This window comes from Pezoporus occidentalis, unplaced genomic scaffold, assembly GCF_034315485.1.
Source record: "Pezoporus occidentalis ecotype Australia unplaced genomic scaffold, CSIRO_AGI_Poc_V1 ctg178, whole genome shotgun sequence".
Taxonomy (NCBI): domain Eukaryota; kingdom Metazoa; phylum Chordata; class Aves; order Psittaciformes; family Psittacidae; genus Pezoporus; species Pezoporus occidentalis.
The window spans coordinates 109,403-136,140 of record NW_026913618.1 but is presented as its reverse complement, the minus strand read 5'-3'; the positions used below and the strand labels follow the sequence as shown (position 1 = coordinate 136,140).

The 26,738-nt window shown below is 45.4% G+C and overlaps 3 protein-coding genes and 1 long non-coding RNA gene across 9 annotated transcripts in view; 2 read left to right on the top strand and 2 right to left on the bottom strand.

Moving 5' to 3' along the window:
* Nucleotides 1-2,194, bottom strand: part of LOC134161674 (uncharacterized) — a 66,398-nt gene extending 64,204 nt beyond the window's left edge. Inside the window, exon 1 of the long non-coding RNA XR_009964067.1 lies at nt 2,118-2,194. This is a non-coding gene — a long non-coding RNA (uncharacterized LOC134161674). The remainder of the gene's footprint in view (nt 1-2,117) is intronic.
* KDM8 (lysine demethylase 8) lies at nt 1,988-8,417 on the top strand. Of its 2 annotated transcripts, none has more exons than XM_062614727.1 (7): nt 1,988-2,517; nt 2,755-2,810; nt 3,802-3,934; nt 4,765-4,806; nt 5,478-5,627; nt 6,610-6,702; nt 6,807-8,417. In XM_062614727.1, the coding sequence occupies exons 1-7, from the start codon at nt 2,011-2,013 to the stop codon at nt 6,969-6,971; spliced, it is 1,146 nt and encodes a 381-aa protein (XP_062470711.1). In that variant the 5' UTR covers nt 1,988-2,010; the 3' UTR covers nt 6,972-8,417. The 2 variants fall into 2 exon arrangements, with proteins under 2 accessions (XP_062470711.1, XP_062470710.1); XM_062614726.1 differs by having other exon boundaries at nt 2,644-2,810.
* On the bottom strand, nt 8,027-14,105 carry NSMCE1 (NSE1 homolog, SMC5-SMC6 complex component). Of its 4 annotated transcripts, none has more exons than XM_062614732.1 (8): nt 14,054-14,105; nt 12,928-13,071; nt 12,060-12,181; nt 11,087-11,164; nt 10,196-10,342; nt 9,105-9,221; nt 8,703-8,823; nt 8,027-8,269 (listed from the first exon to the last, which is right to left on the bottom strand). In XM_062614732.1, the coding sequence occupies exons 2-8, from the start codon at nt 13,043-13,045 to the stop codon at nt 8,187-8,189; spliced, it is 786 nt and encodes a 261-aa protein (XP_062470716.1). In that variant the 5' UTR covers nt 13,046-13,071; nt 14,054-14,105; the 3' UTR covers nt 8,027-8,186. The 4 variants fall into 4 exon arrangements, with proteins under 4 accessions (XP_062470716.1, XP_062470713.1, XP_062470715.1 ...); XM_062614729.1 differs by lacking the exon at nt 14,054-14,105 and adding an exon at nt 13,345-13,748; XM_062614731.1 differs by lacking the exon at nt 14,054-14,105 and adding an exon at nt 13,487-13,748.
* Nucleotides 13,977-26,738, top strand: IL4R (interleukin 4 receptor). Of its 2 annotated transcripts, XM_062614718.1 has the most exons (10): nt 13,977-14,049; nt 16,208-16,321; nt 19,252-19,393; nt 20,243-20,397; nt 21,304-21,458; nt 22,025-22,181; nt 22,928-23,027; nt 23,642-23,711; nt 23,850-23,926; nt 24,031-26,738. In XM_062614718.1, the coding sequence occupies exons 2-10, from the start codon at nt 16,252-16,254 to the stop codon at nt 26,183-26,185; spliced, it is 3,081 nt and encodes a 1,026-aa protein (XP_062470702.1). In that variant the 5' UTR covers nt 13,977-14,049; nt 16,208-16,251; the 3' UTR covers nt 26,186-26,738. The 2 variants fall into 2 exon arrangements, with proteins under 2 accessions (XP_062470702.1, XP_062470703.1); XM_062614719.1 differs by lacking the exons at nt 13,977-14,049; nt 16,208-16,321; nt 20,243-20,397 and having other exon boundaries at nt 19,295-19,393.

Sequence of the window (26,738 nt, the reverse complement as noted above, 5' to 3'; positions counted from 1 at the left end):
GTTGGGGTTTTCCCAATAAAGACAATTCCAACAAATTGTTAACATAGAGCACAGTATTATGAGCTTTTAGTGGATTTTCCTCCCAGACTAAAAGCCAAACTCACACACTACAACAAGGCTTCACATCTGAAAACCAGCCCTTATTAGCTTAGCAGATACACAGCTCAGCCCTTTCAAGACTATTGATGCTATGTCACCATTTAAACCATTGTACCAAAATGTGACTGACTGGAAATAACTAGAGAAACACTGAACCTCCCTGAATACCCAAAATCTAAAATCTACCCAAAACTTCCTCACCTACACTAAAACTGATAAAGCTCATCATAAACTTAATGCCCTACCATTGCACTAGAGATAGCATGTTCAGAAGTTGGTGCTATTTAAAATACCAGAAAGAAAATCCAAACCTCTGAAATGTCATTTTTTTGGGGAAAAAAAACCCTAGCATTTAAGCTAGGCAAACTACCATTAGGCAAGAATTGTATGAACAAAATTAAAGAGGAATAAAAGTTACTAAAAATGGCAATAAAAATTGGGCAGTCTATAAGCACAAGCCCAGAAAAAAAAACAAACTACAAATATTGAACACAAGGTCTAACAAGAAGTTTTCCTTGACAGCTCAATACTTCCCCTACAGCAGCATAAATTAACATTTAGCAATCAAAAAGAAGAAAATTCTAAATGAAGGTGCTGAAATCACACAGTCACAGGACGAATTCAGGTGCCAAGAGAAAGGAGGTGGAGGACAGACGGGCCAGCAGGATAAGCTGCTGAAGTGTGATGGAAGTCATTCAAACCAGACAGCAGGAAATGGGGCAGAGAAGAGGCATGAGCAGCAGCGATAGGACTCAGAGCAACTCTTTCTTCAGAGACACTAGTAGCCACTGAGCAGAGGGGACAGAGGAATGGGTGCTCTCTCAGTACAAAAGGTGGTGGGTTTAACTTTTTTCTGTAAAAGTAAGATTTTGCATCAAGCCAGATTTCAATCCCAGACAAGCGACACTGCCACATAAGTTACAAACTCCTCATTTCTTGTTATGTTGCTTTAAATTTTGGCTCGTGATGTTAAGACTTTCCTCAGAATTGCTGAATTTTAAGCAAAATAGTATTTACAGCCCCATATGAAGTACTGAAAACATGCTCAGGACACATTATCAAAGCAAAGGGGGGCTGAAAGACATTGTGTGAAGTGCGCTACAAGGCTGAGGTGCATATTCCACACAGGAAGCACGACCTAAGTATAGGTTAAAACCACGCAGCATGAACAACCCAAAGGACACTGCCTCCCAGCAGGGTTCAGCCCAGACGCTTCCAGGCTCCTCCCAGGTTACTCAGCTCAGCACACAAGGTCCTAGACAGGCTTTCTTTCTAATACTTGAGAACAACATTGATTAGAGCATCTCCTCATCTTACAGTAGTCGTCTACTTGTGAATAGCTATCTCACTTTCGGAACAGGGAGACTTCCAAAGCGAAAACAGCTATCTTCCTCATACCGTGGCTGCATAGTTAAGGTGCCAGGTACAGCAGAAATAAGACTACATCGGATTTACATGCTTCTCTTTAACACAAGCAGCTGCACCAGTTATAGAGTTACTGAATCCCAACAGAGCCACTGGACAAGAGCCCAAAGAGCCCTGCCTGGAGAGACTTTTACCGGTGCTCCACTGCCCGCGGAGACCTGCGCTGCAGCTTCACGGACTCTTTAAGCCGAAGAACCACCAACACCTCCGAAAGGGAAGGCTCCGCTCGCCTCACCCCACTGAGCCCGCTGCCGCTCCCTTCAGGGCTGCGGAGGCAAAGCCGATTACATGAGGAACCGGGCGGTGAGATGCTCCGGACCAGAACGGACCTGAGGCGCCGTAGTGGGGTTTTTAACGTGGAAGGGAGCCGGGGGCGGGATCGAGCCGCAGGAGAGCGGCCCCGCCCCGTGCCGGCAGCTCCGCCGGGGCCTGCCCCGCCTCACCCCGCCCCCGGGACACGCGCAGGCGCGGCAGCCGCGCGCTGCCATGGCGGCAGCCGTTGGTGGGGAGGCCCCGGCTGCCGGCCCCGCGGCGGGCGGCGCGCTCTGGGCCGAGGTGTGGGCGCTGCTGCCCGGCAGCGAGGAGGCGCTCACCTTGGCGCTGAGCGGAGAGGTGGACGGCTGCGTGCGGCCGCTGCTGCGGCGGGCCCGCGGGCTGCTGTACGACGCGGAGGGCCGGCCCGGCGGGGAGGCGGCGGCGGCGCTGCGGCGCCTGGGCGACGTCCTGCGGGACTACTCGTGGGAGAAGCTGAACGCGGGCCCGTGGCGGGAGGTGAGCAAGGCCTGGCGGCAGGTCTACGCCTACGGCTGCCTCTTCGGGGCGCTGGCCGAGGTCGCCGCGGGCCGCCCGCTCGCGCCCGCCGTCCGCCTCTGCGACATGGGGCTGCTCATGGGCGCCTCCGTCCTGGACAACGTCCTCGCGCGCCTCGTCCGCGTCCTGCAGCAGCACCTGCCCCGGGAGCAGCGGCGCGGCGCGGCCGGGCTGGCCGCTGAGGTACGGCCTGAGGGGCCCGGCCCCCCCGCGCGCTCCCCCGCGCCGCCCCCTCTTTCCCTGCTCTGCCCCCCCGGGGCTCGGCGGGGCCGCCGCTGCCAGCTGCGGGACCCAGCCCCGGTGTTGCAGAGCGCCCGGACCGAGCCCCGCCCCGCCCCTGCCGTGCGGCCGGAGGACGCGGTCCCGCGGCTGCGGTGCCCTTCGCTGGAGCACTTCCGAGACAACTACCTCATCCCGCAGAAGCCCGTGGTGCTGGAGGGGATCATGGACCACTGGCCGTGCATGAGGAAGTGGAGGTGAGGAGCGGGAGGCTGAGCCCTGTCCTGTGGGATCGTTCTGTGGCCGGTATGGCGTGGGAGCCGCCGCGTGCCGCTGAGCGCTCCAGCGAGCCGAGCGCGCCGGGGTCAGGCGCAGCAGCGGGGTTTGGCGCGCGCAAAGGGAATTGCGGAGGTGCGGGTCGGTGCGACCGGCTCCTTCGTGAGGCGCGTTTGAGTGCTGAGTTCCGGACACCGGCATTCAGCAGCGAGCGGTAACTGTGCTGCCTGTGCCCTGTAAGCGACGGAGCCAGCGTTTCCAGCACTGAGAATCGGGTGTTTGTGAGCTCATGATTCCCTAGAAAAGGGGAAACAACACTTCTGCTTAGTTCAAGCAGTTGCTTTCATTCCACAGCCAAGGGTGAAATCGACGTTAACCAAACGCACTTGTTTCACAGGGGGTTTGTTCTGTTTTGAGGGAAGGTTTTCCACTGCTTAACTTCAGACACTTAAAAAGATGAATATCTCTGTTTAGTGAACGTCATTGTCAGTGGTGAGGTGTATGCCATCCTCCAAAGTAATTCCCCCACCTTTAGCCAGGATGGGTATTACTGCCACCTGCAACAGAGTTTGGCCCTGATGGAGAGCTGATCTGGCACAATGATGAAAACGTAAAACGTGTTTAGGAAATGTGGCAGCAGGCAGTAGAAAGATAAGACATCTCTAGGCAAGAGGGACTAACAGCTTACATCTCAGCTGGTAGGAAGCAATAGTTAACTGAGGTAAACAAGGTTTGGAAACAAAACAAGAAGGACATTGTGGCATAATGTACACACAAACCTGACTGCTTGTTTCCTTGCTGCTTCCGTCCTTTTCTGGTGCCTTTTTGTGTCTCATTGGTTGGTTTTAGAGAGAAAAACCTCACGGTAATAGAGCTTTATTACTCTAAAAGATTGATTTTGCTCGATTACCTTGCATTCAGAATCAGTAAGAGCAGCAGAATAAAGGGGTAATGGAACTTTCTTTATTTCAGTGTGGACTATTTCTGTCAAGTCGCTGGGTGCCGCACAGTGCCTGTGGAATTGGGCACCCGATACACAGATGAGGAATGGTCTCAGAAGCTCATGACTGTTGGTGACTTCATCAGCCAGTATATTGTGAATGAGGTTTGTTACTCTCATTTTGGTTCATACAGCAATGTGTTACTGGTACCAAATTTCTGCTTAGGTGAAGTCAGGGAGGGGTGTGCTGTAGAAGGTTTGATGTTTTCAAGGTCTGAACCTGCTAATAGTTATTGTAACAATAGCTAGGTTTGATTTTTATATATAATCAAGTGTACAGCAGCTGGAATTTGATGAACAGATGAATACCTTCTGCAGCACAAACCTGAATGGCAGAGTCTAAGGATAAGGGATACTCAAGCCAGCAGTTTTGTTTCTCTTGGTTATTAAACTGCTTAGTGAGATGCAGGATCCAAATTCCTGTGCCACCAGTTAAAAGAATAAAGACTTGGTTAGCAATTGAATGTCCCTTGACTTTCCCAGCTGAGGATCCAAAGCCCTCATTTCCATTTCCAAGCCTTCTGGCAGGGAGGACCATGTGCACATGGTCTGTGGTATAGCCTGGAATCCAGGATGCTTACAGAGGTCTGTGTTCCAGCAGGGCCTGGCAGTAATGATGCAGAGCACTGTCACAGGACTGGCAGCAGAGCTGGTGGGCGCTGCAGGGTTATCACTGGGCTGCTTTGGGCGAGCTCATGTGTTGGAGGTGGGGATACAGCTGCACTTGCCTTTTTGCAATAGCTGGAAGTTACTATTTCAGAAGACCCCTTATCCTAGTCAACTGCTGAAACAATTCCAGTACTCTGAAACAGACATCGGAAATGGTGGTTTCCTATAAGTAAATTCTGCTCACCTATAAGAAAATTAATTGAGAATTCTTACCTATGTGTCACTCTCTGTTTCTCTGGTTTTTATTTTCTCTGCTGTGATGTCAGAAGAGTGTGGGATACCTTGCCCAGCACCAGCTCTTTGATCAGGTAAAACCAAGTGAATGTTTTTATCTTTCTGCAGTCCAGTGTTCCCTTTGTCATCTCTGAGGATGTCAACTCTGCTAGATGGAAGGGCATGTGGAGAATTCACAGTATTTCTTATGTTTCTAGTCCCACAGTTTGAAGGAACAGAGGGAGGGGTTTGTTCCATTTGGCTGAAAGGCATGGAAAAAAAAAATTCTCTTTCAGGGGTGAAGACATTCGGTCTTAGTCCTTTTCAATATAATGCAGCATAAACATATAGGGATATCAACTGGAAAGCAGCATTTCCCTAAAGAATATGTAAATCAGGGAATAGGTTTGGACAAGAAACGGACTTCAGTGGTGATATGTTCACCATATTCTGAAATGTCATTCCCATTAACCAGAGATGAGGTTGATGGGAGATGTAAAAAGGGATCTTGCAGAGATTCTCTGAAGAATGAGAAACCCCTTTCTTTCTCCCACCTCTCCTTCCAACAGAATCTGCTTGCTAGGAAAGAAGGTGGGAGGACATTTCCTGCAGGTTCCTAGCAGTTCAGCTACTTCTCTCCCGCCTTTGCTGGACAAGCAGGTCATTTGTTTTCTTTGTGTCAAGCCTTGTTCCTCTGGTCTGTGAATGACATACCTTTAGCAAGTCAGCAGAAACCCTTTTAATGTCCATTTCTTTATGGGAATAGATCCCGGAACTGAAAGAAGATATCAGTATCCCTGACTACTGCTGCCTGGGGGAAGGGGAGGAAGAGCACATCACCATCAACGCTTGGTTTGGTCCAGAAGGCACCATCTCACCTCTCCATCAGGATCCCCAGCAAAATTTTTTAGCCCAGGTCTGTACTGTGATTACTCTGTAGGTGCCGTTAATGCTTTACCTAGGAAAAGTGCTCACGGTGTGCAAGTGCTAGAGACAAGGGTAGCAGACAACTTGATGAACAATTGAAGGGTAGGGAATATGCAGATATTGTTTTGCTATTTTATTGCATTAGTTGCTATTGCAGCTTAATCTTGTAGGCCACAAGTGCTCCTCATTGAGATAGATCATTACTTATCTTCATTTTGCAGATGATAATTGGGAATCACAAGAAGCCGCTTTTCCAAGGTCACACACAGATTTTGTAAGAGTTGGAAAGAACATAGATCCTGTCATAGTATACCAAGGAATTTGCTTTTTTGTAACTGGAAGATTTTGGGGTGGATATAGGTGCATACTTTAACAACTTCAGGCTACCTGGTAAAATACCTACTCATGCATGCACTGAGTCAGATGAAGTAGTATTTGCACCGTGACCTCATTGCTGCTAAGGGAGATGCTGTTTGTAGGCTTCAGAGTGACACAGTTACGCACCGGGGCCCTGTGTGGTATGTCTATACACAAGTTCAAAGATGTATTCCTGGTCCAGGCAGCTGACAGCTTCAGACCCTGATGGGATTTGTGTTTACTGGAAGGAGTTTGCTGTTTCTTAAATGGCTTACACTTTGAAACATCTTCCAGGAGAATCATGGTGTTGAATGCTTTCTACTTGTCTATTTGTGGGTTGAGGCTTAGTTCCTCTGTCCCAAACAGTTGCATCTTGCTAACCTGTGTTTTCACTTGTACTGAGGTTTAATTCAGGCCTGCCTAATGTGAGTTTTTACAGCTCCAATACTCTGATTTAACTTTATATTATAGCAGTGTCTGTTTATTGTGAACAAAGACAATGATGTTTCTTGTAATCCAGTCTATTTTACTCTGAAGTGCCAGCCTTGGCCACAGTTTGTAATGTAATGTGCAGGTTAATGACACATGGAAAATGTTTACTGTCATATACACAGGTATTTGGAAGGAAGTATATCCGCCTGTATTCACCACAAGATTCAGAAAACCTGTACCCACATGAAAGTCAAATTCTTCACAACACCAGTCAGGTAAATAGTTACCTGAAATTTTAATATCAGTAAAATGTTGTTTTATCAAATTGAATTTGAGAAAAGAGATGCTACTGATGATGGATTGTTTTGGTTTTTCATAGGTTGATGTGGAAGACCCTGACTTAGTTAAGTTTCCCAATTTCAGAAAGGCTGCGTTTCAATCCTGTGTTCTGATGCCTGGACAGGTTCTGTTTATTCCAGTTAAATATTGGCACTATGTACGATCGCTTGATGTCAGCTTCTCAGTCAGCTTCTGGTGGTCATAGCTCTGAAGCATGCAGAAAGTCTGTTAGCATTGCAACAGGAATTAAGAATTCGTCTTGAGTACAAGAATGTTCTTCCCTATCCAGAAGTTAGAGGTCGATTGAAAAACCCAACAAACTCGTGCTTCAGCATGGTGAAAGAATCTGGATGGATAAACAGAAAGAAGATGCTGCAGCCACTTTACTGTTGTGGGTGTTTCAAATATGAACGCCTCATATGTTAGGTTATCATCATGTGTGTGTGTATCTGAAACAGCTCTATCTATGGCCGCTGCCAGGACTCTGCTTCTAACTGTATTTGGCACATCAGGTTAGTGTTATCTTCTACTTGGATTTAACAACAAACTGGGAGTTACACAAGCAGGATTTAAATCCCAGTGAGGGATGGTACTACCCAAAGGTAGCAAGATACCAGTCTCCTATACACAGAAAGTTACAAGTGTTAAGACCTAGGAACATAATTAATTGTGGCTAATCCACAGTTTAATTGCAGTTAAATAAACTGAAGCTTAATCATGATTTGAATATCTGCCTTCTGCAGATATGCTGCCGTTCCACACTGGTACCTGGCAAGATTTGATGCTTCTGTTTTTTTAAGTCACTATTAGAGCAAAAAGCATCCTTGCATAAAACTGGACAGTGAAGTGCTAATACCAAAAGCTAATTTTAATTACATTTTTTTTTCCACACTTCACATACAAAAGCTGCCATTGCCCCAGTTCTGTCCGGCTCCCGCCCAATCATTTTGACTGTGGGAATATTCCCTCTTTTACTAAGCACAGCTGCTCACAAACTGTCCTTTTGTTTGATGAACTCTCCTGTGTCTCCAGAAGGAAAAAAACCCAAGCAACAGTGCCCACTGAAAGCATTCAGACTCTAGCCCTAGGTCAGATATTCAGCTGTCCACCTCAGTGCGACACCACAAGTACTGCACTGATTTTTCAGCTGCTTGAAGCCCTGTGGTGCTAGGAACAGGTTTCATTTTCAGTTGTGTCCCAGCCCAAGAGCATGGAGAACTACAAACACAACAACCTCCAAGAGAGCTGTGCAGGCATAACTGAAGGAGAACAGGAAGGTCAATGATAATTTTATTGTAAAATTCTTAAAAGCTTGAGGAAAAACCAAGCACACTGACCTCTGCATTGTTGCTAATGAATACAGTACAAGCCTGGCTGTTCCGCAGGAGTGGGGAAGAGATTTTACTAAAATCCAGTTTTCCTAGGATCGTCTCGTGCTGAGCACGAAGTTCTTCTCTGTTCGCGCTGGTTTTGGTGGTGACTGGGTGTCCGTGCGACTCACTCCTGTGAAAAAAACAAAAGGAAGGTCAATAACAGACACATAAAAAAGGTTGATACTATATAACCTCCAGATTTCTAAAATGCTTTATACACTCCTGTGTTCCTGTTCAGTATCCAGTTTCCCTGGCTAAATAAAGGAATTCCAAAGAGATCGTGGTGGTCTTGGGAGCTCAGTATTTCCAAAGGTGCTGTGTCCCCTGCTCTCCTGTTACAAACAATATGCACGTTACCTGCTCATGACACAAGGCATAACCCTGGTGTTTTCAGGGCTCAGTGTTGCCCCTGTATGGTTTTCTCTATGAAACATACAACTGAAGTCAGAAATAACTGGCAACCCTGCTAGAGCTGTTACTAACATAAGCAGTGCCCTGAGTATCAGCCCCTTCTTGAGTATTACTATACTCATCTGTTTTTGTTTTAAATAGGTTCTTGGTACCTGGAATGTCACAAGTCCAGAAATCATTACACTGTGGACAGCGAGGTTCAGTCTGAGCTCTAAAGTACTTTCTGATGCAAGGTAAATGCATTCCAATTCCACAGGATTCACATACTTGGCTCTGAAATCAAAAGCATTGAAAATCTTTATAATCTGTGCTTCAGTTTAATCTTGTTAAAAGGGCAGCAGACACGCACTGGGGCATTCCAAAGTAGAGCTGGTGGATACTCAAAGCTGCTAAATGATAAAGGAGGTATTTTCCTGGAAACTAGGAAATAACTATTTCCCTATGGTGAGGTATTTGGCTGCAATGAAGGAGACCTCTGGGATGGAAACACTAACATGGATATACTCCCATGGTACATTGGCAGATGCCCACTGAGGTAATAAAACAAATGTTACCTGGATGGCAAGGCTGTGACAGATGTTACACTTCCTTGCCACATCTTGGTAGTTGCTGAGAATGTATTGTTCCATCTCGATTATGCAGCGAGTATGCAGAGTAAACTCTCCATTTCTCTAAGGAAACAAGTGGCAAGATGAGGAGTTTCTTTTAATCCCTTTTACCTTCTTGACATTCCTGGTCACCTGCTAGCAAGCATTTGACATCCACTTTCTTCTGCCATCATGAAACTAACATGCTGACACTGATGCAATGCAAAGTCAGAATACTTTTGAGGTAGAATTAATGTGTTTAGAGGATCAGAATAAAGATCTCACACCTTTTACAGAGATTTATCTAGTCCTAAGAAGGTATGCATTAGTAGGCATGCTCTCCTTAAACACGTGCAGTTTTTGGAGCTTCCATTTGCCTATTAGCAGAAATTCTGCTGGCTTTCAGCAAAATCTGGGCATTTGCTGCTTGAGGTATCTTTGAAAATCTCTGCTAAATCACTAACAAAAGTAAACATGTGGCAGCAGGCTAGAGACTATGATGCAAGGAATCCAGAAATAAAAGGATGGAGGTCTCACTTGTCCTGACAAGCAACTGTGGTAAGCTCATCTTGGTTTCTCCCTCATGAAAATTAAAGGAGATTTAAAAATGTGCACATTTTTATGCCCATGCATTTCTGGTACAGGAGTTTTCAACATGTTTGGCCTCACAGCTTTTCAGGATATTATAAACTTAACAGTTACGATTGACATTTACCTTAACCATAATGGCACCGATCACCCTGAAAAGCTTTCCTCAGGTCTTGTTCCAAGTTTAAGTAAGCCATGCTGTTGTGAACCAAGGAGGTCTCTGTGCCACAGTGCAGGGCTGTACCTAGCTCATGGGCAAGGAACTAGAATCATGTCCTGTACAGACCTACACAAGGACTTCTTCCTTGTCAATGTACTACCTTTTCTGCAACAAACACTGAAGCAGCAATAAGCACATGCTCCACAAAAACATTTTTGCCATCATTCATTAAAGAAAGCTCCAGTTTCATCCATAAGAAAGTAATAGCTGCACTTACTAACATACAGACACTTGAAGATACAGCAGTTACCTCAGAGAGCCACTTATCCTCCACAAAAACTTTCAGCACTTGTTCCGCTTCTTTTTTCTTCATTTTCTTTGTCTTAAGTTGGTCAGCCAAGTTTAAAATATCTGTAGAAGGGGCAAAGCCATTTTCTGATAAAATGATTAGGTCCATCTACAGAAAGAAATATGTTCAACTATTAAAAACACCCATGCAATTAGACAGACACACCTTATAGTAATGTGCAGCTTTTTTAGCTTCCAAACATAGGAGATATATTACAGTGTATGGCTTGGTCCAGAACTGTAACACAAAGGCCAAAAGCTGAAACAGCTGTCAGAACTTTGACAGCTTTAATTCTTGCCAGGAAAACGTTTCCACAACTGTACAGTGGTGCCAGATGAAGCTGCACTCAGGGACCGTGAGCATACGTGGTGGTAAGAGATCCACTTCCTTTTACTTGGTCTTTGTCAAGGTTCTTTTGAGGAAAACCCTCTCCTTACTCAAGTAAGTGTAAGTTTGCCCACACTCGAGTCAGCAGCACTGCTGAACTTACCTGGCATTTGAAGGCTGTAACAGTGTTACCAATCTGCGGAATCTCTCACTGGAAACATTTGCTTCCCATTATCACAGAGCAGCATATAGAGCCAGTAGGATTGTGTGCCACGCTAATGCCATCACTGCAGTGCTGACAGGCCTGCAGAGGTGCTTCACTGGTTACGGGGGAGGGCAGGGGAATCTGTGGGTTCTGTCCATGCAGACTAGGCTTTGCAGGTGGCACAGCACAGGCAACGCACCTCTTGCCAGTTTGTACGGAAAACTTCATGAGTGTGGAAAAAATCACCTCCATTTTCATGTGTTTTAAGATGGTACCTCCACAAAAAATGTGATTTGCTACCTAATAGCTGAGGCACTTACTGTTTTTCTGAACAATTCTAATTCATTTTCGGTATAGTCAGATGCCATTTTAGTTATTTCAGTTTCTGCCAAATTCACCTACAAAAAAGAAAATAATAATACTTAAATTGCCACCAAAGTTGCCTTTGTGTTTCCGCACCATAAATTGTAAAAGATCCTCTGGGGTAAAGAATACATCAGTTCACAGAAATGTTGTTTTTTTAAGTGGCATGAAAGAGGCTGTTCCTTAAAGATGGCACTTGGTGGTACTCGAGTCGTTTCTTCAGGACTGATCTTCCAGCCACATGTTCTCCACAGCTCTCTCTGCCCAGTCGAAGCTCTTAAACAGCCCAATCTCCCCCATATAGCTCTAATACAGGATATTAGTTCCATGTAGTAGAACACCAGGATACTGTGCTGGACAGTAGCAGTAACTATGTTATAATAGCCATTCTTGTTTTGCTCTGAAGAACAGTTGCTGTTATTTTGTATTCTTACTGCATATGCTACTGCTATTGATTGTTAGCTCAACTAAATTGGCAAAATGACCCAGAAAGGTTAAAGCAGCAGCTAATGTTAGAATACCTCCTGTACACTCTTTTGAAATTCCTATATAACTTTCCCTCTCTGACATGCACAATGCACAGCATTTAGGGAAACTTTTATAGGTCATTCCTTAGGAACCCTTTTATGCTAGGTTGATTTCTGACTAAGAGACAAAACTATGTTCAGGGGCTCTCTGTGTTTTCTGGTTTAAAAATTAGTCTTGTGAAAGAAAGCCCCTGTGAAAAAGAAATCTCACGTCAGCAGTGTTAATGCTAAATAAATGAGCACTGCTGCAGTCCTGCTGCCACGTTCCATTTCCATGCACCTCAGTTGTTGGCAGTTTATCCTCCCATTTTCCTCTTCTGTAAGTAGCTTCTACAGCACCTGCCAGCATAACAAGAACAGCCCCACTTAAACCAGGTGATGGCAGCATCATACATGTACTTACTAAAGCATAATGCGCTCTCCCGTCATCTTCTGACAGTCCCTTCCGGATCTGCATAAAAAAAGGCTGTAGATGCCTGTTGATGGTACTGATGAAATCAGCCAGTTTATCATGCGCATAGTAGACTGAAAATAAATAAGAAAGAGCACATAGACAAACAACCCAAACAGCTCCACGTCAGACAGCTCTTTATGTGTTTTATCTGCTGAAACTTTAGTGTAATTTGGTAAGGAACTGAACTTAATAAGGCAGCATTCAAACAGGTTTATCGTGTTTAGCAGATAGGTCATTTTATTCTGCTGCTGACTACTGCCTTCAGAGAAGCTCAGCTCCCAGACATTCTGCCAGGACTACCCTACTTCCAAAGCACTGGATTAAACTGTTTGTAAAGCTTGAATTTCTAATAACTCCCCCTGTAAAATGCAGTACCTTAAAAAAAAACCAACAAAATTTACAAGTGCTGCAAATTATTTTTTGTGACAGAAATAAATTACTTCCTTCTGTATGGCATAAAATGCAACTCAGCTAATGCTGTAATCAGATGTCCAACATGTTTTCAGAATGCAAGTCAGTGGGCTGTGCTACACTCATATATTCACTGCATGCTAGATCTCAGGATGTGTAATTTAAAACAATGCCTGTTGGAGTTACCTGCCTTTCAATAATAATGGTTTAAAATCGGTAATTTGAACAGTATTTGGGTGTTTCCTTTTAAATGGCACTTTTTGTTCTTGAACATTCCTTGTGAGAACACTCCCATCACTAAACTTTCTTTAGATGGCACATGCTTTTCAGAAATACAATTATTTGTAACCAGGAAAAAAAACAGTTCTTCCATCTCCCCACTTTTTTCCCCAAAAGAGAGACACACCGTTATGGACTTCACAGCAGTGTTTGTGTAATTTCCTTGCCTCCGATCCTTCCATTATCCCATGAGACATCAGGACCTGCAGGAACCGTCGATGAGCATCAGTCATATGAGCTGCCATCGTGATACTCCACCAGGCTCTGAATGCTGCAAGAGGCATACACATTATCAGTGCATATTTTCATGCAGATGGAGAACGCACACTGCAAAAAGAAAATCCCCAGGTTGTTCTCAGAACACAGACAGTGACTAACTCCAAGGTTTTGGAAGGATGCAAAAGATAAAGCCCAACTAATTTTAGCTGCAGAAGAGACGAGCACAGGCACTGTTCTCTCATACCCACACTGGGCATGGCAGTGCTGTATCTGTAACCACCAACACCTTGCACGGTTTGTGTTGATGCTTCTGCTCACCACACACCTCGGTGACCTGTGCAATGAGGAGTGCAGCTCGCTCCGGACAGACCCCCCCACACACACACGTCCTGAACAACTCCGGAACTAAATAAACGCATCTCCAGATACCCTTGACCGCTGCAGCCAAACCACCGCTAACAGCTCACCAGAACGACAAAGCTTCCGGGCCCCTGCGAGGCCGAGCGAGGCCCAGGCCGCGCCCCCGCCGCGGCACTCGGCGGCGCCGGCCGAGCGCGGGAAGTGGACCCGGGCGTGGGAGTTTCTCGGGCAGGGCGACAAAGCGCCCTCGGCTCCTCTTCAAAAGGAGCGACCGACAGCCTCCGCCCGAGCCCGGCCTCCCGGCACCGCTGCTTCGCCGCCCGCTCGGCCTTCGGGCGCCTGCCCAACCCGCCGGTGAAGCCTCGGGCAGCCGCCACACTCGATCCTTCGGCGATCGCTGCGGCCGCCTGCGATCGATCGGCTCTGCGCGGGGCCCGCCCCGTGACGCCGCTGCGGGGGTGGCCCCGCCCCGTCGTGCGTAAAGCGCCGTCCGGCGGTGGCAGGGGCAGCGTTGAGCTCCGGTCCGCTGGGGGTGAAGTACGCGGGCCTGGGGAGCGCGGCTCCCGTGTGCGGCCGACCCGCAGGTGGTACGGGGTCGGTACCGACCCGGTCCAGACTGGAGGCCTGGCGCGGGAGCCCGTCGCGCCGAGCAGGACCCGGACCAGGCCAGGTACCTCCGGCGACTCCTCCGCCCCTCCCGGCTCGGTGGCTGCGCGGGCTCCTCCCAGTTGCGAGCTGTGGCGGGGCCGGCGCCGCCGTTGCCTCCGCCGGGGCCGAGCTGGCGCCCGCTGTGCACCGTGCGGGGTGGGGGGAAGCTCCGGGTGCTGCTCGGAATGTCCCGGGGCGGCGGGGCCGGGGGAGCGCCGCCGCAGTTTTCTCTTGTCCCTCGCCCCTGGACTCGGGCGCCGCGGCTGAGGCGAATCCCGACAAAACAGATGGAATTCCCAGAAATGCCCTTTCTGCCGCCCGGCGGGTGCGGGACGAGGTGGCGGAGCACGGGCTCCTGCCCCGGGCTGTGGTGCTCACGGTTTGCACTTCGAGCGGGTTTTATTTCCAGCCTGTCCGGGTTCGGTCTCTGCAGTAACGGTTCACCCGCAGGGCTCGGCCTGCGGCCCCTCCCGTTACGGGGGTGCCGTGTCCTTATTCCCCTGGCTGACTTCTGTCACCTCGATATGAGAACATGCTGGAGAGCAGGAACTTCAGCTGAAGTCATCGCCCAAATCTAACTCGATCCACGTTTTTCCCAGAGAGCCCATCTGCTCATTTTGAGAGGCTCTCCCGTCTCTGTCAGTAGGGGTTTATCCGGATGTGCCCCGTCCAGCTCCAGAAATGCAGATACCCTTTGTGTGTTGTTGTGTAAGGCGTTAGCTCGAGGTATCCCAAATTACATGAAGGAATTTGTGGAATGAGGATTAAAAGGATATTAAAATATTAGTAAAATCAGTCATTTAAAAAGAATAAAGAATGTCTTGGTCCGTTAAAATCCACCAGTCTGTGAAGTACAGTTCCTTCTTCAGTGATCATACAAGACAGGAAATCCTGCGCGAGACAAACGTAAGGGCTAGCAGACAGGAAAGCTGTTCCCTGTTAACATCTCCTCCCTTTGCATAGGGTTCATCGTCCACTGCTGTTACGAAAAGCAAGCTTCTGGTTTTGTTTTCCCAGGGTTTGCAGTTAGAGCCGCGGGGTACCGCCGCTTGCTGCATGCGCAGAGCCTCCCTCCTCCGGGGGAGATGGTTTTGCTGTGCCGTCTCTGATTCACACAGGCTTGCGTGATGCAGGACTCTCTGCCAAACTTTGCAGAGTTTCTTGGAATTTCAGTCATGCAGCAGTTACTTAACAATGGGCTGGAAAGTGAACACTTCCTCTCTTGGGAATTCCGGGAAAAACTGGGGAAAGCTGAAGGATTTTTGTATGCTGGAGCAGTTTGATTTTTTTTTTTTTTTATTTTTTTTCTGAGCAGCAGCAAAAGCACTTGTGTTCTTCTCAAATAATTATTACTATGCTCAGTCATGTTTTTTTTTCAAAATGTGAAAAGCTCAAAACCTTAACCGCATTGGGTACATTTCTAATAACATGAACATTGGTAGCCATAGCTAATCCAAAATATGATATTCCACTGTGTGGCTATGTTGCAACAGTAAAAGAATCTTGGGGAATCATGTGTTTTGAGAGTTTTAAATGAATTATTTCATCTGTTTCAGTTTACTTGAGCAGCTTTGCTGTGCTTAAGGAATTCTAATATGTGAAAGCTGCATAACTTTCATCTCCAAAATTATGCTGGTTATATCATGACTTAGGTATGTGTTTCACAGCTTCTAATTATTTACTGGTTTAATGAATCTGCGTTCTCCTGAAGCAGGGCTCAGAGGTCTTTGCGAAGATCTTTTTCAAGAGAATAATATGATTGGGGTACTGTGATAAGACTTGGGGGAAACACTTCAGTAAATAGGTCAGACACTTCACGCTTAGATTCTTTCAGTTACCTGAGTGGAATCATAAGGCTTTGGAAATGTGTTGCTTGTCAGTGATTTTGGTCTAGTCTTTACCCTTTCAATACCTCACTGGCAGCTTTGTTTTTTCTGGTAGCTGAAATGTGTGTCTCCAGTGCCAGGCCAGGATCCTGCAATTCAAACTCTGCAGAAAAGTCTTCGAGCTCATTTGTATTATTCTTGTACACTGCTCGTTGTTCCATGAGCTGACTTTAGGGAGATGAAACACTGCAGGGGATCTGAATCCTAACATCTAGCAGAAGCAATAAGAAGAACTACACCTTTACCTTCACTGGAACACTGATGTAAGCTTGTAATAATGTTTTCTGTTGGCAGGATTTCAGCACAGCTTGTCCTGTGGAGCCTGGCCAGTGTCAGTGATGGCAAGGCTTCCAAGTGCTGCACCGCGTACCCTGTGGATCCTTTTCTTTTCATATACAACAAATGAAGGTACATTTATCAACGTTTTCAATGATTATTCTGAGGTTTTTGTCAGCAGCATTTTCCCTGGCCAGTAGGCAACACCATTACCATTCATTAGCTACTATAAAATATGTCAGAAATACCCTAGGGCAAGTTCTAAGGTTTTTGGTTGGGTTTTTTTGTTTTTATTTACCTTTTCCATATAGGCAAGAAAAAACAGGAATTTTCAGGAAGGAAGAACTGAAGTTTGGAATGTCATCTCCCTGCTTCACCATTACCTAACCCCTTTTGGACACTTTGCTCCAAACAGGCTGCTCAGCAGTAACCCAGGGACATTTCTGTAGAAATCCCATAAAAGGAGAATGCATCCCCCGTTTTCTGTAAATTACCTTTATCAAGGTTTAATTTTTCACATTTTTTCTCTGATTAACTGCATGTTTCAGGTTTCTTCAGCATGATGTTCTAGTTGGGGATTAAAAAATAAATCCAGTATTTCAGTTCCCTTTTTTAACTGCATGAACTGAAATCAACCTCTGTGCTCTATGTGGTTTCAAAAGGAAATTCTCCAATGTCTGAGGTTTAAACAAAGTACGGTGTACCAGAGATGAAAAGGGAGGTCACAGGAAAAGAGTAGGGAAAATAATGTACAGATCTGGAAAGACCTGAGGACACTGAAGGGTAAAGCAAAGCTGCAAGTCAGCATAGCTTAACGCAGCAGGAGGAGCTTCGTTTAGTTGAAGTGTTCTTGTGAATGTAAGATCATTAACACATGGAAAAATAATGATGTTGATCTTTAAAAGGCTTCAGAAGTCTGCTTTCTTCTGATGATTCCTGGGTTTTTTTTAAGAATCGGGGACTGTGCAGAAGGAAAGGGAACTAAATGTGGTGCCGCTATCCAGAAAGAATACCAGTGATAGTTCTAACTAAACTAACCAGCCAACCAACTGATGTTCTAACTAAAAACATTTTCTAAGTGCCTGAACACCAATGAAGCTGTGAGCTGCCTCAGACCCAGGTTTAGAACCAGTGTATATACCAAACAATTCAGATTATTATTTGTACAGAAGTTTTAAATGGTTCTTTTACATTGCCAAGCCTCCTCTTGGCATGAGTGAGCCTCACTGAGGGGACTGAGTTTACTCTCATGACTCAGGCCTGTGTAGTCGCCAAATTTTGTGGCAGAAAGGCAAGTGCAAGTGATGTGCGCTTTTTAATGCGGGTGAAAGACCATACACTGAGACCATACACTCAACAGTGAAGGGTTCATTTGAGTCAGGTTTTTATTGAAGTACCAAAGGGTCTGGTGATAGATCCTGTTGTATGTTATGTATCTAAAAGGCATTTGACCATCGTGTTTATTATACTTGCAGATGCTGTACTGTATCAGAAGTTATATTAGAATAAGTTAGATGAGTGGACTACAGAAAAGTAGAAGTGGAGGATAAGGTGAAATTAGGTATTTTTGACAACAAAAGGTTTTGCTTGGAAGGAATAATCTGAAACTTAAGTATCCATTGGAAAGAACAAGCCTATGAAGAAGCAGTGACTGAAGGACGAGGACCTTACAGGATGTGAATTGTTCACAATTTACTTAATCCTGAATTTGCAATGCAAATGACAAGAATGGAGAGTTAGTAATGTGCTGGGCCTTGTGAACAAAACTGCCCCTTGTATAACTGCTGTAGGAAACCTAGCAGAGCCCCTTAGGAAGCTGTCAGAAAAATATCAATTAATGGGATTCTAAGCCTCAGCAAAAGCTATTCTAAATTCTGTTGACTGTTGAGCAGAAGAAGAGGATTTAGATATGTACAACTTGTGCAGGAAAAGAGAGATGTTGTTAATATTTACCAATAACAGAGAAGTTAAACATTAGACCAGGCAAAGAATTGTCTGGGATGATGAAAGTAGTGGCTACTTCTGACTGCTTCATTTAGAAAGGACTGCATTCTGATCCCATATCTGGCTCACTGTCAGTCCTGATAACTGCATGACCTTACTGTCACACAGCTGCTCCTCCTCTGCGCTTTGTTTCACTCGTGTCAAGTGCATGGGAGGAGTGTAAAATGAGGCGGGGGGGGTGCTGAGGGTTGCGTATTCCATTTCCCTTCCCAGAACTGGCAAAGAGAGTTTAACCAATGTTTTGTATGGTTGTTTTGGTTTTTTTTTTCCTTAAATGGTGCTAGTGGAAGATTGTAATTGTGAACACTGGGAGTGCAGAGAGTTTGGGCTTTGCTGAACCTTCTCAGTGCCTGGAACGATGCGACTCAATCTCTCCAAGTCTCTGAATACTGTCATAACAGTGAAAAGTAGAAGACAGAACTGGAAATACTGAGTGAAATTAAGAAAAGGGGTATACTGGGAGAAAGTCTGTGATAGGAATTTCTTCTAGGCAACAGGGGAACTGCTCTGGGGAGGCAGAGGACATGCATTGGGAGGCTTAGAACCATTGTAGGTAAAGCAGGAGTGCGTGCCTGTGGGCAGTGATTTTGGGTTGTTAATTATCTACATTTCGGCTTTTGAATGTTTTGTATTTAACACATAGGATAATGCTGTCTTGTAATTAAATGTTTTGCAATTAAATTAAAAGCTATCAGAATCAGATTTTCTAGGCTTGGAAGGATGTTGGCTGAGTTGTGCCTTTCTATTTCACTATTACTACTGCAGGCCTTTATCCTGTCAGACCATAGACAATCACAGAATAGGGTTGGAAAGGATTTTAAGATCATCCAGTTCCAACCCCCCTGCCATGGACAGGAACACCTCACACTAAATGTCTCCAGAAAGGTGGAGACATTTGGTGACTTGCATCTCTTTGCATTTACCTCTAACATGAAAAATAACAATGCTTGCACTGAATTCACAGGGGTTGGTGACTCCCTTTAGATGGAAAAGTGAATGTTTCTGCCTAGTGGATTTTTTTATTCTTTTGCATCTCCTTGTGTGCTGCTTCTCCCTAGTCATGGCTGCAGGACATGTGCAGGAATTTGCGTGCTTCACAGACTATGACAAAGAGCTGGTTTGTCACTGGAAGGTGCCTGCACACATGAATTGCTCCAAAGAATTCCTCCTCTACTACAGGAAAGAATTTTTTTCTCTGCCGTAAGTATTTAATAAGGTGTTACCAGTGTTGAAATTTCGTCTGTCTTTTAGCTGGTATCTGCTCTGATCGCCTCTCTCTACCATGAGTGCCTGAGACAAATGTAATCCTGGTTATTATTCTTGCCCGGAGGATGAGGGGTTGCAGCACACTGGTCGGTGGTCTGTTCTTCTGCAGACCTCTGCACACTTAGAATAGAGGAGTGATCAAGTCCCACCTGTAGCAGTGGTGGGGCTCACATAAGTTTACCAAACCTTAATTTCATGGAAAATGTTACCTCCTTCAGGAGAAATTTAACCTGATTCCCCATACACAGCCTGTGTGAAAGGTACTCTCCCCTGCAGCCCAGGTGATTATCTCTGTTCACAGTCTAACTCCATGTTCAAACACAGGCTGTTGTCCCTGTTCTGCAGCAGGGCCAGTTGTCATCTCCTACAAAGGAAGATGTGTTTGTGCTCTCCTGTTCCTCTCCATGTGATTTCTGCACACAGACATCCAAACAACCTCGCTGTGTACACCATAGTAAACCTGCTTGTATACTAGCAAGCTGCCAGTCTGCTCCTTCAGAGGTTGGAGCGTGATGAAGGCTGTTAATTTTCCCTCTTGAGATCAGTCCTCAGCCTCTCTGTCAGGTTTTATCTGTGCAATACAGATACCCAAGGGGTGTCTGGGCAGGACAGGTTGTCTGGGGGAGCTCAGTTTTGGTTTGGATTTGTTTGGGCTAAACATTTCCAGGAACTGAGCTTATGTATCTCAGGTTTGATTAGCTCTGCGCATTGGGAAGCTTTCACCCTTTCAAGAAATAATGTGCCACACTCTCTAAACATCACATAATTTTGTCTGTTTTCCAGAAACAGTGTGTGTGTCCCCAAGAATGGAAAAGAGAGTTTAAGGTGCACTTGCACAATATGTCCGGATTATTTTGTATCAGGTCTCACATATGTTCTAGCTCTACAGTACAATGGGACTGATATGTGGAATTACAGTGTTACACCAGCCCTGGTTGGTAAGAAACTGTTTACTTTGTCACCAGGACATCTGGCTGCAGGCTTTGCAATCCTAGCTGACTCCTCATTCAAGTCACTGGAATGGTCCTCCCTTATTGGAGGTGAAAAGTGTCATGCTGGCTTAAATGCAAACTCTATTTGGCTTAGAAACCTGATTCTGGAGTAGGTTCTTAAGGGTCTAAGTAATAAGGCAAGCAGGGAGTAATTCTTCCTCTAGCAGTACCCTCTCAGTTGCCAGGAAGCAGCAATTCTGGGGCTCAGACATGTCTTTAATGCGTTTTCACTTGTGGCCATGGAATTCAGGGATGAAGAGGAATGTTCCTTCTTCTAAGTTCTAGAAAGACACTAGGTTATCCTTGCTGAAATTTCTTCTATTCGTGCCTCTGCCACACTCTGATTTTTCATACAAATTGAGTCATCCCCACAAGCAGAAATTAGTACTATAATTGCTGTTGGATTCTAACAACCAGTGAAAAGAAGGTAATGACCCTGCTCTTCACAAGACAGAGCATAGGAACAGTTTATATCTTTCTACAGGCACCTTGTTTGTTTATAACAGCGTGCTTGTTCATAACACTTGTCACCTCAAGCACTCAGAGAATCAGTCACACACCTCAGGCAGGCATTCGTCTGCATCGTTGCATTTTTCCAGGCTGAAAGCTGCATCCTGTGCACCAAAAGGTTGAACTTACAGTGTCTTCAGCCAGCTTGAAGAGTTAGTGCTTGTTAATGAATACCTTGCAGTTGCTGGTTTTTTGGCTTGTATATCCTTGTGCTATACAGTGAAAGGGCTAAATGCATTGACTGTGATGAGATTCTGGTCTCTAGTGAATGTTTGTCTCTGCTTCTCTCCATCAGTGCTTTGCTATTGCCATTCTTCTTGATTGTATTTTTTTAATGTACAGTTAAGCCAAGAGCCCCCCAAAACCTTGCCATTGAGAAAGCTGAAAATGGTAATTTCAATCTGAGCTGGGAGGAGAGCTACTCTCCTCCATCCATGCTCTCTGGACAGCCAGTCATCCATGAAGTGAAATACTGGAGGAAACGGCACCCAACAGAGGTAAGAGAAAGCCAGTCTCTTCATTTTCTGTCTCTCTGGAGTTCTCAGGCCTAAAAAGTCCTCTGAAAAGTCTAGAAACCTTTTAATGAATAAAGGTATTGCTGCAGGTCATGTTGTCGCAGAGTGGTTCAGCAGGGCTTCAAAGGATTGATACTTTTCCGACTGCCACCCCAGAATTGTCTGCTGCTCACAGTAGACAGAGCAGAGATTGAAAATACAACACTGTTGTATTTTCTGTTCCCTGAACTTAACTTGCTCCTTAGGCATCAGGAAGCTGGAAGCTGCTCATGACTCCGTGGTGCAGTTGAGGCATTTCAGCCACTTCCCAGCACTTTAGGACAAGGCTTTTTCTGGCAGGGGGAGAACACGCTTGGTGGCATGTCACAGATGTCACCCACTCATGACAGCAAAATGCAGTATCTCATACACCAGATTAGGTACATGGTCGTTCATTTGCTCACTTGTGAAGGGCCACTGAAACACGTAACACTGTTGTTACTTAGTTGTTGTCACTGACCCTTCACCTCAGAAGGAAACCAAAGGGAAATTTCTCATCTCCTTTTCAGGTTTTTGTAAAAGCAATTAACTACCAGGCAAAAAGCTTTGAAATCACTGCAAGCTCCTTGAGGAGAGGCTATGATTACGTTGCAAGTGTGAGGTGTAACTATACAGACTACCCGGCCTACTGGAGTGAATGGAGTGAAGAAGTTGAATTTTACTATGGTGAGTATTGTAACAAATACCAGCTGGATAAAGGGATGGTACAGTTTTACAGACAAGCCCTCAGATCTCGGAGAAGGGTTATGAATCGACATCTCCATCCTTTTGAATGTATTGTGGATACACCTGTAAAGGCTTCCAAACAGACTGAACATAAAAAGGGAAACAGGAAGAGAAGACTAAGGGAAGTAGGATTGCTTAGCCTTGTGGAAAAAAAGGCTGAAAGGGAATGGGTTTATTCTCTATAAATATTTCATGAAGTAGACACCTGGGAAGAAGAGAGGTTTAAACTAAAAACCACCACTGACATAAGAGCAAGTGGGTGTGAATGAACAAGACATATTTAGGCTGCAAATTAAGCAATACTTTAGCTAGCAGAGAGCTGAGGGTTTTGGAAGCCTCTGAAGAGCAACAGAGGGGACAAGAAGCATAGATGCACTACAGAGGAGATGATATTGTTAGGGATTGTGTGAGAGGTTGTCCGCGAGAGCTTGCAAATGGCCTCACAGTACAGACTGTTGGCTCCTGACACCATAACTGGCTGCAGTATCTGCACTGATGTGTCAGATATGCCACACACCATCACCACGAGTAGCTGTTTATGTTCTGTTGTTTATCTGCTGGTGACTTGATTTTACATCCTCTGAAGAGCATCTTTTAAGGCGCAGAAGAGCAGCAATGAATTTTGTATTGCCAGTACCTGTATTTAGATGCACATACACATGTAAGTGTACACGTGTGTTTAACAGAATACCGAGTGACAGCTGAAGACATTCTGCAGATGGCTGTTCCTGTGTCCTGCGTTCTGATCGTGGCACTATCTGTCGTTTGTTACTTCTGTTTTACCAGGTACATAGCGTGCTGTCCACGGGCTTCCCAGAGCAGCGCTTTGCACGGACAGCAGTGTTGCTGTCAGTTAGCTGAGCGTCTTGGTCAGGAATCTAAGGATTTGCTTTTCCTCAGCACCTGTATCTGGCTCTCTACAAGCAAACGTTTTATAAAAATGAATCAGTTGCACTCTCATTTTCCGAGTTGATAGCTGAATATTCTCTATTAATCTCATCAGAATGGGCTTGTTAGAGTGTCCAAACAGGTTGCAGTTCTGGGGTTTATCAGGTTTTGGCCCATTTTTGCTGGAGTTCCAATAATGATGGTCAAATACCTGTATTTATGTTTAAATTTCTTAGTGTTAATGTGAAAGTGGGATCCCATCTGTTTTGTGCATCAGTTCAAACATGACTAGAAGAATGTGTGACACTGGTTTTGTAGAGCAGTCATGCACCAAACATACAAATATCTCTGCAATAGTTGAATGAAAAGCAGCACTTGAAGATGTACACAACAAGCATTTCCTCTTGCTGCAGTGCAGGTGGCTAAGAGGGAGAGAAGAACAGAAGAGGGACGTGCACATTGATCAAGCCAAAATGCAGTCAAAGCAAATAATTCTAATTCTTCCCTTGCAGAGTGAAGAAAGAATGGTGGGATCAAATCCCAAATCCAGCAAAGAGCCATTTGGTCGTAAAAAATGTCAAGGTAACTTAAAGGCTTTGCAAAAAAACCTTTTCCTGATCACCAGAAGTAGAATATGTAATAAGTGCTATTGTCTGGCTAGTGCAGGGGTTCTGAAATACAATTCACATGTGTCCTAAATCTCATTTGTATCTTTATTAGTTTCCAGTTTTGTGCTACATTGATGAAATTAAGCTCCCTTTCCACGACTTAAAACAGGATCATATGGAAAAGGAAATGTAAGTAAAACAAAGGAGGAAAAAGAACAAGCTGCTTTACAGCATGAAATAGTTCCCTCTTACATAAACATTAACTCTCCTTTTCTTCTGATTTCCAAAAACAGAAGTTGCAAGAACTGTCTGGCTCAAATCTTGTCAAGCCAAAGCTTCAAGGGAAATCATAACACCAGAAATATTGAGAAATCTTGCAGTTGCCACAACAAGTCTGGAGAGTGGTTTCTGAAAGGCAGCAGCGCAGTTTTAACCCCTGAGACAATTCTGGTTGAAGAGCCGAGAGAAATCTGTGAACGCTTAACAGACATTGAGGCTGAGCACCAGGAAGAAACTAGAGACCATATCGCTGTGTTTGAGCCTTCCGAGAGCAGTGTCAGTGCTTTCAGAGAGCACACTGAACACGATGTGCTTGCTAGCATGTTTATTAAGCTCCTGGCAGATGAAAATATGCAAGACCATAAAGACCCAGACATCATCATGGGTGAGAACAAAACCTTTGAGAAACCTGAGTCAGAAAATCCCTCGCAGCAAAATACAAATGAAAGCACAGCCCAGAGTCAGCAGCTGTGTGATGTTTCCCTTTTCACCAGAGCTTCTCAAGATGACTACAATTGTAGTACAGCCAGCAAGAAGTCAGAACAATCCGAAGAATCTGGCTATCACAGCTCCAGCATTAATTCTGCTGCTCTGGATGCAAGAAAACTTCAACATATGGTTCATCAAAGCCGTTTTCCATGCAGTTCTGAAAGTCAGCATGATTCGTGTGTCCTGATCCAGGAATCTCCAAATAAACCATCATTTGGGACCAAAAAAGACAGAGTAAGCAACTCTGCATGCGAGAGTTTTGATACCCTTACATCTCCATCCATGGGGCTGTGTAGCTCTGCATATAAGAGCTTTGACAGCCTTATGTCTCCATCCATGGAGCCCTGTGGCTCTGCCTACAAGAGCTTTGACAGCCTTATGTCTCCATCCATGGAGCCCTGTGGCTCTGCCTACAAGAGCTTTGACACCCTTACGTCTCCATCCATGGAGCCCTGTGGCTCTGCCTACAAGAGCTTTGACACCCTTATGTCTCAGTCTGTGGCTGACAGTAGCCTGACTCTATACTTTGAAAATGTGTGCTCCTCGCCACCTTTAACACGGTTTTCAGACACACCAGAACTGAGCTGCAGAGATCAAATTTATCAGCCCCCTCGCAATCAGACATGTTATACCAACTACAGATCTCGCTGCACTGAGCTTGATGTTTGCAGCACCTCTTCAGAACATAGTGATTTTCCATCTTTCCCCACACATGCAAATGACAGTGCTTCAGCTTTCCTGCCAGAAGAAGAAATACATAACCAAGTAACATACCAAACTGTTCAAAAGAAAGCCAATGTTATTTCTTGCCTCACTGGACCTCAGCCATCTGGTTATCAACCTTTTGATAATGTAGTTAAGTGTAATGGTACATACCATAACAATGACAGTGAGGTTATCTCCAGGTCACGGTGCAAATCCTTCACTCATCTTTTGTACAACAACCTGAGAGGAACACCTCCAGAAACGATGATCTGTGAACCTGACCTGAGGATGGATGACCACATATGTTTGATTGCGCAGGGTTTTGATGGCAGAATTGTCCCAGATTTAGTCTTTAGTGAGGATGTTGCACAGACCGGTGGTGGCAGCCTTTGGATCATGAACTCTCATGAGCTGTCTGGTCATAGCAAAGATGAAAATACCAGCAGAGAAGAGCTGATGTTGCATGTGTTAGAGCCGAACTGTCAAGATTTTAACAGCAGAGAGAGAACTACAAAGGGGACAAAGCCTAACAGCTTTAAGTGTACTGGTAAAGGAATGCAGGAGAGCAGCAGTAACAGACTGAATACTGCCTTCTGCTGCCACATGCACAGCCACTTGAGGAAACATGGCAATGCAGGGGAAAATCAGGAGGTGATGGAGCCCGCAGTAGGCAGGGGGTGCAGCTCTGCAGCTGCTTTACCAAAAAAATCACTGGCCAGCACTGGGCTAAACTTGGAAAGAAAAACTGCAGAGCCCCAAGAGCTCCTGGTCTCAGACAAGCTGATGCCTCCTCTTTCCGTGGATAACTCCTGTCCCGCTGATTCTCACACCGTTCACGGTGAGGCTTCCAGACTGGCGCCTGCAGTTCAAAAAAGACCAGTAGAGCTTTTAAGGGAAAACAGGGAGAATGAAAGAAAAACGAATTGTGTACAAGGCCTTGTCCAGGAGGACAACTGCTACATGAAGGTTGCCTAGCCATGTGCCAGGGCTGCACCAAACCAGTCCTTGGAAACAAACTGTATCGCAGATTGAAATGTTGCTTGTTCTTCCAATCTTGACTGAAGTGAGGGCTGCTGCAGCTCAAACAAGGATTCAGTTGGGATGCGATATTCGTGCCCTGCTGCGGGGCTGGCAACCAGTATGTGATGCAGGCCCCTGGGGACAGTAGGGGTTGGTACCTAACAATTGCAGCTACAGATCGGTCAGGGTTGCAAAGCCAGAGCTAAAGCTTCTCTGGCCTTGACTGTTCTCTAAAGTCAGAAGCAGCTGCATAATGTAGGAGTTCTTGGTTCAGCTCCTGCGGTTATGCCCTAGCTCTGTGTTACTTGGGAAGAACACAGAGGTGATGCAGCAGATGCTGACACACTTGGAAGTAGGATGTAGGTGCACATCAAAGGGAAGCTTCCATAACTTATTTGTTGGGGTGAAGGGAGGAGGGAGGTCCTGTGTGCCTAGCCCCAGCATGGGATATTGTTTCTACACATGCTCAGTCAAGACCCAAAATAAAGATTCCTGTTATTTGAGCTTA

Coding starts and splice junctions, on each gene's coding strand:
- NSMCE1 (XM_062614729.1), bottom strand. CDS start 13,438: ATGCGTTTATTTAGTTCCGGAGTTGTTCAGGACGTGTGTGTGTGGGGG. Junction 10,343..11,086: donor TAGAATTGTTCAGAAAAACA/GTAAGTGCCTCA, acceptor TTCTTTCTGTAG/ATGGACCTAATCATTTTATC. Junction 8,824..9,104: donor GTCACAGCCTTGCCATCCAG/GTAACATTTGTT, acceptor TTTTGATTTCAG/AGCCAAGTATGTGAATCCTG.
- KDM8 (XM_062614726.1), top strand. CDS start 2,011: ATGGCGGCAGCCGTTGGTGGGGAGGCCCCGGCTGCCGGCCCCGCGGCG. Junction 5,628..6,609: donor AGCAAAATTTTTTAGCCCAG/GTCTGTACTGTG, acceptor TCATATACACAG/GTATTTGGAAGGAAGTATAT. Junction 6,703..6,806: donor TTCTTCACAACACCAGTCAG/GTAAATAGTTAC, acceptor GGTTTTTCATAG/GTTGATGTGGAAGACCCTGA.
- IL4R (XM_062614718.1), top strand. CDS start 16,252: ATGGCAAGGCTTCCAAGTGCTGCACCGCGTACCCTGTGGATCCTTTTC. Junction 19,394..20,242: donor AAAGAATTTTTTTCTCTGCC/GTAAGTATTTAA, acceptor TCTGTTTTCCAG/AAACAGTGTGTGTGTCCCCA. Junction 21,459..22,024: donor GGAAACGGCACCCAACAGAG/GTAAGAGAAAGC, acceptor TCTCCTTTTCAG/GTTTTTGTAAAAGCAATTAA.